This window comes from Oryctolagus cuniculus, chromosome 9 (genome assembly GCF_051225735.1).
Source record: "Oryctolagus cuniculus isolate XC-2025 breed Fujian yellow rabbit chromosome 9, ASM5122573v1, whole genome shotgun sequence".
NCBI lineage: Eukaryota > Metazoa > Chordata > Mammalia > Lagomorpha > Leporidae > Oryctolagus > Oryctolagus cuniculus.
Genome location: NC_142875.1, coordinates 65907805 through 65921798, shown reverse-complemented (window position 1 = coordinate 65921798; position 13994 = coordinate 65907805). Strand labels below are relative to the sequence as shown.

The 13994-nt window shown below is 39.3% G+C and overlaps 1 protein-coding gene and 1 long non-coding RNA gene across 2 annotated transcripts in view; one reads left to right on the top strand and one right to left on the bottom strand.

Annotated features, from left to right (window-relative positions):
• HTR2A (5-hydroxytryptamine receptor 2A) overlaps positions 1-9626 on the top strand; it is a 64255-nt gene extending 54629 nt beyond the window's left edge. Inside the window, exon 4 of the mRNA XM_008273798.5 lies at positions 5887-9626. Coding sequence (XP_008272020.3) covers positions 5887-6689 — 803 coding nt within the window. The 3' untranslated portion in view covers positions 6690-9626. The remainder of the gene's footprint in view (positions 1-5886) is intronic.
• The window catches only part of LOC149124589 (uncharacterized), a 64196-nt gene continuing 56445 nt past the window's right edge, over positions 6244-13994 (bottom strand). Inside the window, exon 2 of the long non-coding RNA XR_016213271.1 lies at positions 6244-6442. This is a non-coding gene — a long non-coding RNA (uncharacterized LOC149124589). The remainder of the gene's footprint in view (positions 6443-13994) is intronic.

The window sequence follows — 13994 nt, the reverse complement described above, 5'->3', positions numbered from 1 at the left end:
AATGAAGATTCTTTCTCCTAGGGAATTTACATATATGTAAGATTTTGTAGATTTTAGGATTATCACAGACCTCCTGAAACCAATGTTAAGAACGTTGGATGTAGCCATAGACTCTCAGAGCTGCCATAAGTGGGATAAATGTGTAGTTTTTAAAAAAAATCAACCATAGGAGCTGGCACAGTGGCATAGTAGGTTAAGCCTCCACCTGCGATGCCGGCATCCCATATAGGTGCCGGTTCAAGTCCCAGATGCTCCACTTCTGATCCAGCTCTCTGCTATGTCCTGGGAAAGCAGTGGAGGATGGCCCAATTCCTTGGGCCCCTGCACCCATGTGGGAGACCCAGAAGAAGCTCCTGGCTCCTGGCTCCTGACTTCGGATTTGCCCAGCTCTGCTGTTGTGGTCATTTGGAGAGTGAACCAGTGATGGAAGACTTTCTCTTTCTCTCTCTCTCTCTCTCTCTCTCTCTTTCTGTAACTCTGCCTCTCAAATAAGTAAATCTTTAAAAAAATAAAAGTAAAAATAAAATCAACCATAAGAATTAAGAATCCTAAGTAGAAATCTTGATTTTGCTCCTAAATTTCCGTGTGATTCTAAACAAATGAGTTCAGCTTGTTAGGCTTCAATTTTCACATCTATAAAGTGAAATTTTTATCTGTCCATAGGACAATGTAATTTTTTTAATTTTGTTAAAAATACATTTAGAGTCAATGCATAAATGCAAAAGTACCTTGAAAGTTGCAATTGATTATTAGGCTTGTGTAGATTTAATTGAAAAGGAAACGTACACCTTCTTGGGAGACTGGCATGCTTAGCTAGCTCTTACGTGTGAGTTACCTTGTCAACAGGCCACACCTGTAAGGATCTTAGCAGCTTTTGAGCATAGTGATCTATTTCAGGGTGGTGAGTGCCAGCCACAGCTGCCCTATATATTCAATCCCTCTTTCCCTGCACGAATGAGGATATTCTTGCAGTATTTACTGGTGATGCTTTCAAACTGCTAGGAAATCCATTCTTCTAACTTGAAAAATTCAGCACTCATTAAAATGTAAAGGAGAAATGGCAGTTTTAGGGGAATTGAAACCAAGGAGCCAGATGTTGACTTTTTTCATGAGAGTTTGAAATATTTGTTTCTGCCCTTGTCTTTTTTTACCTGAGGCCTCAGGGACTCCCTCTGTCCTGTTCACTATGTGAGAATAACTACTTAATAAGGCAGCCTTCTTGTTTTCCAAGGGAAGTTCACTCTCCAGTCCTAAGATATTAAGACGAACAAAACCTAGAATTAAAAAATAAAGCCTGGGCACAGTAGTCCTAGCACCACTGCTTCCAGTCCAGCTTCTTGTGAACACATCTTGCAAGATATCCGCTGATGGCTCAAGTGACTGGGCCTCTGCCACCCATGTGGGAGACCAGGATGGAGTAACTGGCTCCTGGCTTCAGCCTGACCCAGTCCTGGCTTTTGTAGGCTGGGAGTGAACCAGCCAATGGAATCTCAATCTCTCTCCCTCCCTCCCTCCCTCTCTCTCTCTCTCTCTGCCTTTCAACTAAATGAGAATAAATAAATAAACATTGAAAAAGCATCTTTTGTGGCTGGGAGGTCAGAGTTAAGGTTATTTATCCAGCTCTGGTAAGACATCAATTACAGGTACAAACTTTGTATACAAAGAGTAGGCAGAGCTAGGCAAAAAGAAAGCCACCAGTGGAAACCTTCACGCTCTTACGTTTCAATGTTTCCCAGCCATTTCATTTTTTACATTTCAACAAAAAAAGATCAAAATGTGCATGGAAGATCCAGTACTGATACTGATTTTTTTTTTTGCTGTCTTCCACTCCTTAGAAAATATATCAAACAAAACGCAGAGTCACGCAGTTCAAGCTACTGTCTCTTTTTATAATTTCTGCTTTATATGCAGAAATTCCAAGGAAGAGGGAATGTCAGGTCTCCAACAGCAGCTACGATCAAACAAATCAGCCAGAAAATGAACACCCCAGAGATGGATGTGACCACAATCTTGGCCATCAGCCAGTGCCTTCCTCTCTCTTGGTAGCAGCATGGTTTTGAGCTGTTTCTTGGATCCACAAAGCCTCACGCGGTGTTCTAGCACTTTGACATCAAATTTCTTCCCTTTTCTACAGAGTATTGCTTTAACTTTCTGGTTATTCTTTCTACAAAGCCTTGCCTGCTACTGACCATGAGTGAGGCACTGAAAAAAAATGGCATAGGAGATGAATCAGTTCATTTTGTTTTATATGTAGGGATGGCGGTGGCATTGAGAGACCCAGTGAGTTTGATTCTTCCCCACAAAATCAAGATCCCTCCGACACCCCTTCCAGACATGCCACAACCCTGCCTACAACCTCTTAACATGCCCTCTGCCGGAGCAGCTCTCATCCCAGCCAGTTGGAAGGAGAGTCTCTACTTCAGTGCCATGGCTTCATCACCCCCCTGCTTCCCCAGCTGTGGGAATTGAGTCTTTCTAGGGCTGTGTGTGTGTGTGTGTGTATTTTCTCCTCAACCAAGAACACTATTCTGAATTAGAAATGATTGAAGAATTTGATGTTTTAGATGATCCCATATTCTGGTTAATTGATATTTTTCACTTATATAAATTATGAAGTCTCAAACAAATGCAGCAAAACACTCTCAAGGTAATAACTTCCTTTGTATTCATTAGGAATATGAACACCCAAGAGTTTAATAACAATAATACACCTTTTTGGACAGCTATCACTTTGTTTATGTGTATCATAACTAATCGTAAAGAATAGTAATTCATCACTTTAGAAAAGTAATCAACAGTTCTAGCTTTACAAAATTAAAATTGATTGAGACCCTACATCACCCTGACAGAAGCAAGTAATTACATGATTATTAACTACATAGCCAATAGACAAAACTCTTTTTGGCTTCTTTTGGTTTACAGAGATCTAGTATATCAAGTCTGGTACATACAAACTAAGAACAATAGATAAGAACAAAATAGCAATGATGTATTTAATCTGAATAGTTCTGCAGACAAAGCAATTCCCATGTTTATCTACGGTTGGTGGGACTTCTCTTCTGACCTAGAAACTGTCATAGGTGCTAAGCCCATTTGATGCATTTTATCTTCACCACTCCATGAAGGCATGGTAGTGTCCATCTCATATTGTAGATCCAGAACTGAGAACCCTAGCAATAATGTACACAATATAGCCAATGCTAAAGCCCAGAGATAGAGCCAAGATGCCAACCCAGAGCTGTCTCAGCAGATGTTCAAGCATACATTCTAATAATTGAGCAACCAAAGATATCCCATCATCCAATCCAAGGATTCAACCATAGATTCAATGGATCAAAAGTATGTTTTAAAAATTGTATCTTATTGAATATGTATAGACCTTTTCTTATTGTACTATTATTTAATGCAGTATAACAACTATTCATATGGCATTTACATTATATTAGGTATTATAAATAATTTATAGATGATTTAAAGTGTACAGGAGGGTATGTAGGTTACATGCAAATTGTATACATCTCAGATTTTGATATTCACAGGGGGTTCTGGAACCAGTACCCATGAATACTGAGGACTGACTGTATATTACTGAAAAAGACCTTGTTGGTGAGTTTAGGAAACACCTTTTACAGATATATATTCCAACAATGGAATAGTATAATCAAAAGTTTTCTGAAAGATAAGCAAAACTGATGAGTAGCCAGGGTCTCAGAGGATGTTCCTCCTGGAGCCAAACCTCTTCCATCTCTTCTTGGCCCACAGAATGTTCCCAAAAAGGAGCCAGGGACAGAAAAGAATGCAAGAAACAAAGCATCATCAGCCAGAGTGTGCGTCCTTAAGAACCACACTGATGTCATTTATTGCTACCTTCCAAGAATCCTGGGACAGCCTTGAATAGACATGTGACAAATATTGTCATTTAAAGTCTGTGAAGATAATGGCAAATGTCACCAAGAAAGATTTGTGTTAAACACACACTAACTCAAAGTGAATGTTCCCTCCTGCCAGCATGGCCAATGTGAGATGATGTGAGGTTAGGCAGTTTCCTTGGGGTTGGATGCAGATGAACTCTAAGTAGGCAGACGCTTGGTTACAGACCTCCAGTGGAACCCTTCCCAGATGGATGCCACCAGCCCAGCAATGCAAGCTTTCTTTCTCTTTCCCCAGGGGGTCTGGGGAAAAAGGTCTGGGGCCACTTTTTTATGTGGAGTATTTGATTTCTCTTACTTCTCCTTTCTCATCATCCTGACTCAGAGGGAACATGCATTCCATCCTATGACCGCCTTGGTGTGATCAGTCACAGGCCGGTAGAGGAAGGTACTGTCCATCCTCCCGGAGTAGAGTGGGGCTCCACTGGGACTAAAGTTTGCCCAGAAAGATCCAATCTTCTGGCTTCTCCTGAGCACCGGAGAGAAGGGCAGGGTGGGGGTCTGCACCACATGGCCAACTTAAGCCCCTTTTAGTAAAGTGCAGTCTGCAAGCAGATAAATTAGCATGACTAGAGGGCAAGTGTTGCCTGCACTCACTTCTGCTCCTTCCTCCACCTGAACGCTGCACCCAACTGCTCTACAGATCCCCAAAATCTGTGTAACAGAGCAACTGACCATAGGGTCATGTTCCCATGCATTGTCTCTTCCTGTCTAACTTTTTATGTTTTTCAATAAAAGAGAAGTCTCTGGATGCCTTGTTTTTTTTGCAACCCACCCTTATGAATTCTCTACTACTAAAAATAGATAATAACTTCTACAAACAGTTGGGAATATGAATACTGACTCTATATTTAATGATACTAAGAAAACATTACATTTCTCTTTAGGAGTAAGAATGGTTTTGAGGTCATATCGGAGTTTTCTGTAAGTGTGTAGCTTTTTAATGTAATGAAATCACAATAAATGGAATGATGTGATGTCTGGGATTTGCTTCAGAATAACACAGGAAGAGTGGCAGCAGGTAGGAGTACTTGTGAAACACGATTGGGCTCGAGTTATCATTGTTGAAACAAGGTGATGGATTCATTGTGTAGGTTTTTGTTGTCCTTTTGTGGGGGTTTTTTGGCATATATTAAAAATCTTCTACAGTAAAGACTTTTTTTAAAAGATCAAAATTGGTTAAAGTTACTTTAAATTCATATTAGAAACATTTTTCAAAAACACTTTAAAGTACATGAAATTTTCATGATTGTCTGTTAAATGTTTCATGATTCACTCTTACTTTATGTACTGCATATGTGAGTAGATATACTTTATGTGTGTATGTAAATGGAAACAATACAGATTAAGATTCTCCCTGGCTGCTGAGAACACTTGCTAGTTTTCTTGATTGCTACTTTTTTGTATTTTCTGAATTTCCTAAAAAGAAGATATATATTATAATTTGATAGTTATTTTTATATTTGAGCTATGATGATGGGACAATAGCTACATGGAAATAAATAGAACCCCAATTCTATTTCTAAATGTGCGCTCATGGTGTGTGGTGTATGTTGAGCTAAAATAAATATAGCATCAAATTGTTAATGGTGCTTATCACTAGATGGTGGCATGTTGGTCATTTTTAGTTTTTTTTTTTGCTAATGTGTGTTTTTTCTTCAATTAATAAGTACGATTTTTAACCAGAGAATATGGCATAAGAAATTAAAATTAATAAATATAGAGCTATCTATATAAGCCAACACAACATATGGTAAATTATTTAATACAGTACTTTTATGCAGTACTTTTAAAACAGATAAGAGGTCCAAAGGAATCTGAAATTCACAGTGAAAATATACACTTTTAAACACTACTGGTATAAAATTCTTTGAACAGCCACCATTCGGTGGCAATGTTCTTGCCTTCATGTATTCCATTCCTTAATAATCGTGTTTCGTTTTCTGTCCAACTCCAGGTATATCCATGCCAATACCAGTCTTTGGGCTACAGGATGATTCCAAGGTCTTCAAAGAGGGGAGCTGCTTACTTGCCGATGACAACTTTGTCCTGATCGGCTCTTTTGTGTCCTTTTTCATCCCCTTAACCATCATGGTGATCACCTACTTTCTAACTATCAAGTCGCTCCAGAAAGAAGCTACTTTGTGTGTGAGTGATCCAGGCACACGAGCCAAGTTAGCTTCCTTCAGCTTCCTCCCTCAGAGCTCCCTGTCTTCAGAAAAGCTCTTCCAGAGGTCGATCCACCGGGAGCCAGGATCCTACGCAGGCAGGAGGACGATGCAGTCCATCAGCAACGAGCAGAAGGCTTGCAAGGTGCTGGGCATCGTCTTCTTCCTGTTTGTGGTGATGTGGTGCCCCTTCTTCATCACCAACATCATGGCCGTCATGTGCAAGGAGTCCTGCAACGAAGCCGTCATCGGGGCCCTGCTCAACGTGTTCGTTTGGATCGGGTACCTCTCCTCAGCCGTCAACCCGCTGGTCTACACACTGTTCAACAAGACCTATAGGTCGGCCTTTTCGCGGTACATCCAGTGTCAGTACAAGGAGAACAAGAAACCGTTGCAGTTAATTTTAGTGAACACTATACCAGCCTTAGCCTACAAGTCTAGTCAACTCCAAATGGGACAAAAAAAGAATTCAAAGAAAGAAGCCAAGATGACAGATAATAACTGCTCTATGGTTGCTCTAGGAAAACAACATTCAGATGATGCTTCGACAGACAATATCGACACAGTGAATGAAAAGGTTAGCTGTGTGTGACAGACTGGTTGCCATGGCAACTGTGGAGGGCACGCTGAGCAAATTTTCACCTATCTGGGGAAACAAGTATTAGGAAGACTGGAGAAAAAAATAAAAATTAGGCCCGTCTAGTGGAACCAACAATAATATGTGTATGCCTCATTTTATTCTGTCAATGAAAAGCAGGGTTAAATGCCACAAAATGTGCACTTCAAAAATGTCCTGGCAGCATTTCAGCTGTGAGCTTTATGAGACTTATTTTTAACATTGTAAATGATACAGCTTTAAAATAATGAGCTTTTGTTGTATAATTATAATGAGGCCCTGAATAAATCTACGTTAACTTCCATTGTCAAGTGGACACCTTGCTACTATGTTGTTAACTGATGGCATGGGATTTGTTGGTTATCTATTCCTGTAAATAAAAATAGCTATAAATAATGAACAATTTGTTCAATATAGTGGCCTCTTAAATAAGGAAAACTTCTATTTAAAACTGAACATGACATATATTTTGAAAGGAAAAAAAAAAAGAACAGTGTCATAAAATCCATATTGCTAAGACAATTAAGTGAAATACTTGACAACATTTTCCTTCCTGCTTTTTCACAGATGCCATTTTGAAACAGTCACACAGTTGCTGGCATTTGCTGCATTTCAAGTTCATTCTTCTCAGAAGTGAAAAAAGATTTTAGATGTTATTGAATAATTATTGCTGCTTTCTCTTCTACTTCTTGTGCTATACTATGAATTTCCAATGTGGTCTTGTTTAATATTTGTTCTTCTGTGTAACCTATCAGAAGGATAATTTAACATTATCCACTATATTTCTAGAAATTGCTTCTCTCAAACAGCACCTTAGAGGTATTTGGTAAGTTGCTGTGAAATGACTGCATGCCCTCCTTTGAGCAGTGAACAATATGTTGATGTAACTGCATCAGGATTGAGGAATAAACTCAGGTTTCTGCCTGTTGATGGTAGCGGAGTCCTGGGACATCTCTATAAAGAGCAGGAGAATTTCCCATGGACATTCATCAGGTACATTGATGCTTTCAGGTTAATCAACCTATATTATTTATCAAAACCATTTGACTTGGGTTCACAGTCATCTGTTGAGTGTATACTTATGTGTAAAGCAATTTTCCAGATATTAGGGATATAAAAATAAAACAAGATCCTTATGTATAAGGGAAATGATGACACTGGAATAATCCTTGTCAAAAAATTATAAACAGACAGACTTATTTTGAGAATCATTTTAATATATTTCGTTGTTACTTGGCCCAGAAATAGCTTTGTTTGCACTCTGAGGGTAGTTATCTCAATATTGGTTACCAGTGAATACCAACCAAAGAAAGAAGAAAGAAAACATCACTTGGGGTCAAATCAAGCATTGCAATTAATTTAGAAATACGCCCCACAGTCAGTACCCAACCTATGACTGCTAAAGTTTTGGTCAAAGATTTTGTTTCATCTCTCTAAAACATTTGTTTTAGTTTAACACTGTGACACTGAACTCACCAATAAATAAGTAAATAAACCTAATGTTTTATAGAAAAATGTTACTAAAGAGAAAAAGTAACTGACAGGAGTTAATTTACCCTGATATAGTAATAGTCACACATTGTTATTGGAATAGATATTCGATATATGACTATAATGCTGAAGATTTCTACTGAATGAAAAAGAGTTTTTTTCTAAAGCCTGTGATAAAAGCTACAGATTTAAAAATTAAATAACAGAGGAATTACCATTGTGTAGTTTGGAATTGCATCAGGGCTATCCTAATTATGTCCTCATGGACACACTGAAAGTTGGTTCACTATCTGAAAGCTCGAATGTGCAACATGTCACTACTACCAAGACTGCATTTGGACTGAACTACTGATGAAATACAAAGGATAAAAAGTCTTTGCTGCATTTTGCCTTAGTTTATAACTCTGCACATTTCGTTATACATCAGAGAAAAATAACAGATTCTACCCCCATATGTATTAAATCTTGACAGAATGAACCTTGCCTGACAGAAGTCTTTGGACTACATATATCACAAATATGTTTGTGTTTCTTTCTCTCCATAAGTATCTATTCAAGTGTATATAGACAAATGTGTATCTGTATATATGTACAGACATGTTCCCATGCACTTTATTCAATATTTATATATTTATGTGGAGAGAGAGCAATCAATGAAGACACTCGGCATATACACATGTGTGCATGTTTGTATCATGTCCATTCAAATGTGAATTAATGTTCTAATATTGCTAAGACCTTCCATTGCTATCAAAGCAGATTCAAGAGGAACAAAGATATCAACCTTTGAAATAAACAAATAAACTGGAAGTCAATCTAATTTTGTGGAAAGACTTTTTAACACAGTTCTGTGGGGTGGCACAAACAATGGTCCATATATAGTTTATTGATCTTAAATAAAATGGTATCTTGAGCCCTTTGTTTTGTCTGGGGACTTTCTAACATGGTTTTTAAAAAAACATTCTTCACGCATGTGAAATACGTTCCTCAAATGATTTATGGATCTGTGATGAATGGATTCACTCCTAGTCAGTACCATTAAACCAGAGTAACAAATCTTATTCTGTTTTAACTTGAATGATAAATTCTTCCACACTTAAAGAAAGGAATTAAATGCTATCATCAGGGGGAAAACTCACAGTTTAAAGCATAATCTACTTGGCCACAGTGCCATCTCATGGTCATTTTTTAAAGTGCTACTGTAGCCAAATTGAACTTAATTACCATACTGCTTTTAGCAAAGGGTGCTTCTCCCATTTGTGCATCAATGAAACATATTTATACAATGTTAACTTATTCTGTGCCATATGTAACAAATACAGTGAAGATTATTTTATGTACTGATTTTAACCAAGATGATTCTAAAAGATTTCAAGAAAGAATGAATAATTATAAATAAAATTTATTCAAAAGTGAATGCAATTCTGTGTGCATCTTTAGCTGTGTGTCTACTAAAGGGAATGGCCAAAACCTTCTGAGTCATCAGACTGGGAACTCTAGATATTATCCTGAGAGTCTAAGAGTAAGAAGACCGTGTTTCAGGAACTCTACTACATCACAGAACTAGGAGCCTCTTGGTTGAGTTAGCTTTAGGATCATGTTCCAGTTTCCAGTTATTTGTAGTAGACAAATGCTCCATGTTTGATTGCTGTGTCTGGTTCCACACAATCCAGGAACATAGGAGACACTGCTGTACTCTAAGACATGCACACAGATACGTGTGAGCACCTAAGAAGAGGTGGACCCCAACACATGCACCCTGGTGTGCATATGCATGTGCGCACACACACTTTCATACCAAGGAGATATCAGTGAATAGACTGTAGAGTCCATTGTTGCACCTTTAGGTGCAAGGGAATATATGAAATACAGACAGTACAAATCTTTTCAAATGGTTATAGGGCCATGTATTGAGCACCTGCCACATGCCAGGCAGAACATGGTTGCTTTGCTTGCTGTAACTATTGTAATCGTCACAACAGTCCTACCTACTATTACTCCCTTTTAGTTAAGGTTAAAGAAACTGAGATTCAGAGCAGTTACACAGCTGGCAAGGAAAGGCTCAGTTCAGCCTTGGGTCACCTGATGGCGAAGCATAAATTATTTTCCCAACCTCATACAGGACAGGTGGAAGCACCTCTGAGAACTAAAAGCTGTGTCTCTAACTTAGCTTTCACACTCACGGGTTATGTGAGTTTTGATCAGTCACAACCCTGTGCCTCAATTTCACTGTCTTTAAACATGGAGATACCAAATAGAATATGTCTGAGTCCACCGACACAATAGCTTAAATAAGATTATGGCTCTAACTGTGCCAGATAACCGGCAAAATACTATGTAAATCTTATAAACATTTTGTTACTAAAAAAGAAAAATCAGGGGCCGATGTTGTGGCAGAACAGGTTTAGCCATTGCCTGTGATACTGGCATCCCACATGAGCACCAGTTTGTGCTCCGGCTGCTCTACTTCCAATCCAGCTCCCTGCTGATGTGCCTGGGAAAGCAGCAGAGGATGCCCAAGTGCTTGGGCCCTGCCACCCATGTGAGAAACCCAGAAGAAACGCCAGGCTCCTGGGTTAGGCCTGGTGCAATCCCAGCCATTGTGGCCATTTGGGGAGTGAACCAGCTGATGGAAGATGTCTCTCCCACTCTGTAACTGTGCCTTTCAAATAAAGAAGTTAATTTTTAAAAAATAAAAATAAACTCTCTAAGTTAATCAAGCAAACTGTGGTAATGCTATTATCTCAGTTTCTAGTGCCCCCTCTGTGAATGCTCTCAGTTTTGAAAATCTGGTCTTCAACATGATGCACCATTTCCTTCTTTGATTCTCTTTTTCTCCACTGTTTCCAGCAAGATGTATGCACTCTATGTCCCACTCCCTCAGGTCACTCTTCTCTAGTAGCATGCTAATAAGTGAAGCTGATAAACCTTGCTGTAGCACCGACATCTCTTCAGCTGTCCACTATGATCATAACCAAAAGGCAGAAACCAGAGACAAATGTTTTAGGTGTCAAGGTGACAAATGAGAAACAAATTTTAAACACAGGAAATAGTCTCCTATTATCCCTCAAATGACTCAAAAAAAAAAATATATATATATATACATAAATAATATATAACTACATATAATTTAACATTTTATACCTTTAACATTAATTTTCCTGTACAGCAACAATGATTTTGAAAGAGAAACTACAACTTTAGTGATTTCATTCTAAGAATTTTGATAATATAGTTGCATAAGTAAATGCAATAAGACAAAAACTTTGTTCATTTCTGATTACTTTTGCATACGGCTTGCAAAAACAACTGTTTTTTTTTTTATTTTTTTCCTTGTTGGTGTACATACTGGTGTGCTGGTCCTAGCTCTGTCTTTTCTTTTTGATATGAACACCAGTGTGTCCACCTGGGAAAACATACTATGGAAAGTCCTCATATCCAGTTGCAGCCTCTTTCACATGTCCCACTTGGAACAGAAGACAGGCAAGAAACCTATGTCCAGTCCGCTGCTACTGTCCAACCTTGGGCAAGTTCCACCTTCTCTTCCCTCAAGCATATACTAAAGGATTAAGGAGCAATAATCTAGGCAGGGAGTCTCTTCTAGGTCTATGCTTAACTGAATGTTAGAGTGCAGTCAAGACTTTTAGAAACCAAGGCACAGCTTCAGCTGCAAAGAACATTCTGGAGAGCTGGCGCCGCGGCTCACTAGGCTAATCCTCCGCCTTGCGGCACCGGCACACCGGGTTCTAATCCCAGTCGGGGCGCCGGATTCTGTCCCAGTTGCCCCTCTTCCAGGCCAGCTCTCTGCTGTGGCCTGGGAGTGCAGTGGAGGATGGCCCAAGTGCTTGGGCCCTGCACCCCATGGGAGACCAGGAGAAGCACCTGGCTCCTGCCTTTGGATCAGCACGATGCGCCGGTCTCAGCGCGACGGCCATTGGAGGGTGAACCAACGGCAAAAGGGAAACCTTTCTCTCTGTCTCTCTCTCTCACTGTCCACTCTGCCTGTCAAAAATAAATTAAAAAAGAACATTCTGGAAATCACAATGCTCATATTCTTAGATTTTTTAGATAGGTTTCAATACCATTAATCTGTATATATATATATATATATACACATATATACATTTATTTCTTGTGAGACAAATCAAATTGTTAATGATCTAAGTAGCTAAGGTATGAGACCAAGAGTCAGATATCAACATAAGTGTTCTTGATGTGGTGCTGGTCACCCTTCTGCATGGTTTCATGGCTGGTAAAAGACAATGGCCTGCTCTTTTTCAAAGTCCTCAGGCTCCCTGAAGCACACAGATTCTCAACTGTGTGCGTTCGATTTCCTTGAAGGGTTAAAATAAAAAGCCCAAACTAATTTAGAGTTAATGGTGCAGAGGAGATCTTACTTTTTTAAAGCTAGATTTTTGTTGAAAGTGATCCAAGGTCATTTAATCTTTCATTTATAATTAAGATTATGAGATCTCAAAAGGGTGTTTATTCTCTCTTCTAGAGAACAGTACGATGTGTACTTCCTGTCCTACATTTATTTTGGCTATTGAAAAGTAGCATGAACAATCAATTAGATGATCTTGCTTGTGATGGGGTGACTCAACCTTGAGTACAGATTATTTATTCAGCTGATAATCTCAGGAAACAGAGTTAGGCAAGGAAGAAGTAAAAGTCCATTTAAGTGTATGGTATCTAGGGTGGTGGCCAAGGAATCAAAAATGTATTTATAGAGTTGAGTAATCAATGCTGCAAATTCATGCATTCTCTCAACAGATTTGTTAGTGAGGACGTACCATGCAGATGCTCTTCATAAGATATCATCATTAAGTGTGGGAAGACTGGGGATGAAATGGCACTTCAAAAAAATGAATAAGAGATTGGGCGGAGAGATCATATCAGGCTCTTTAAAGAATTCGTGTTTGGTTGGGCGATTGGCACAGCAATTAAGAATGTTCACATCTCATACAAGAGTGCCTGGGTTCAGGTCTCCACGCCACTCCCAATCCAGCTCCCTGCTAATGCATACTATGGGGATACAGCAGGTGAGGACTCAAGTATGAGTTCCTACCACTTGTTTGGAAATTTGGTTGGAGTTCCAGGCTCCTGGTTCAGCCTGTCACCCTCCTGGATATTGTGTTCATTTGGGAAGTGAATCAGTGAATGGAAGATCTCTGTTTGTTTTTCTCTCTCTGTCTCTCTCTCTCTCTCTTCCCCTATTTCCTCCTCTTCCTCCTCCTCTACCCCCTCTCTACCTTTCAAATATATAATTTTTTTACAAAAATAAAGTTGAAAAAAATTCATGTTCATTTTGTTCAGCCTGCCAAGTTTTTCACAAATTAGTCTAAAAGGTGGCTAACCAAACACCCAACCCACTAATGCCATGCGAGAGACTGAATACGGTAAGATGCCCCCTGAAGCAATCCTACCTCCTTGATGTTAATTTTTCAGCAGCTTTTTGTTTTCACTAAACACCAGTGAAAAGCAGAATTGTGTGAGACAATGGCAAAAGTGATAATAATACAGAATAAACCCATTCTAAAGGGAAAAAATGAAAATTAGAATGTCTAATATCAGTATCTCCAGGCTCCACTACTAAAGTTCTGCCTTCTGGGGCCGGTGTTGTAGGGTGGTAGGCTAAGCCTCCACCTTCAGCTCTGGCATCCCATATGGGTGCTAGTTAGTGTCCTGGCTGCTCTTCTTCCAATCCAGCTCTCTGCTGTGCCCTGGGAAAGCAGCAGAAGATGGCCCAAGTGCTTGGGTCCCTGCACCCTTGTGGGAGACCCAGAAAAA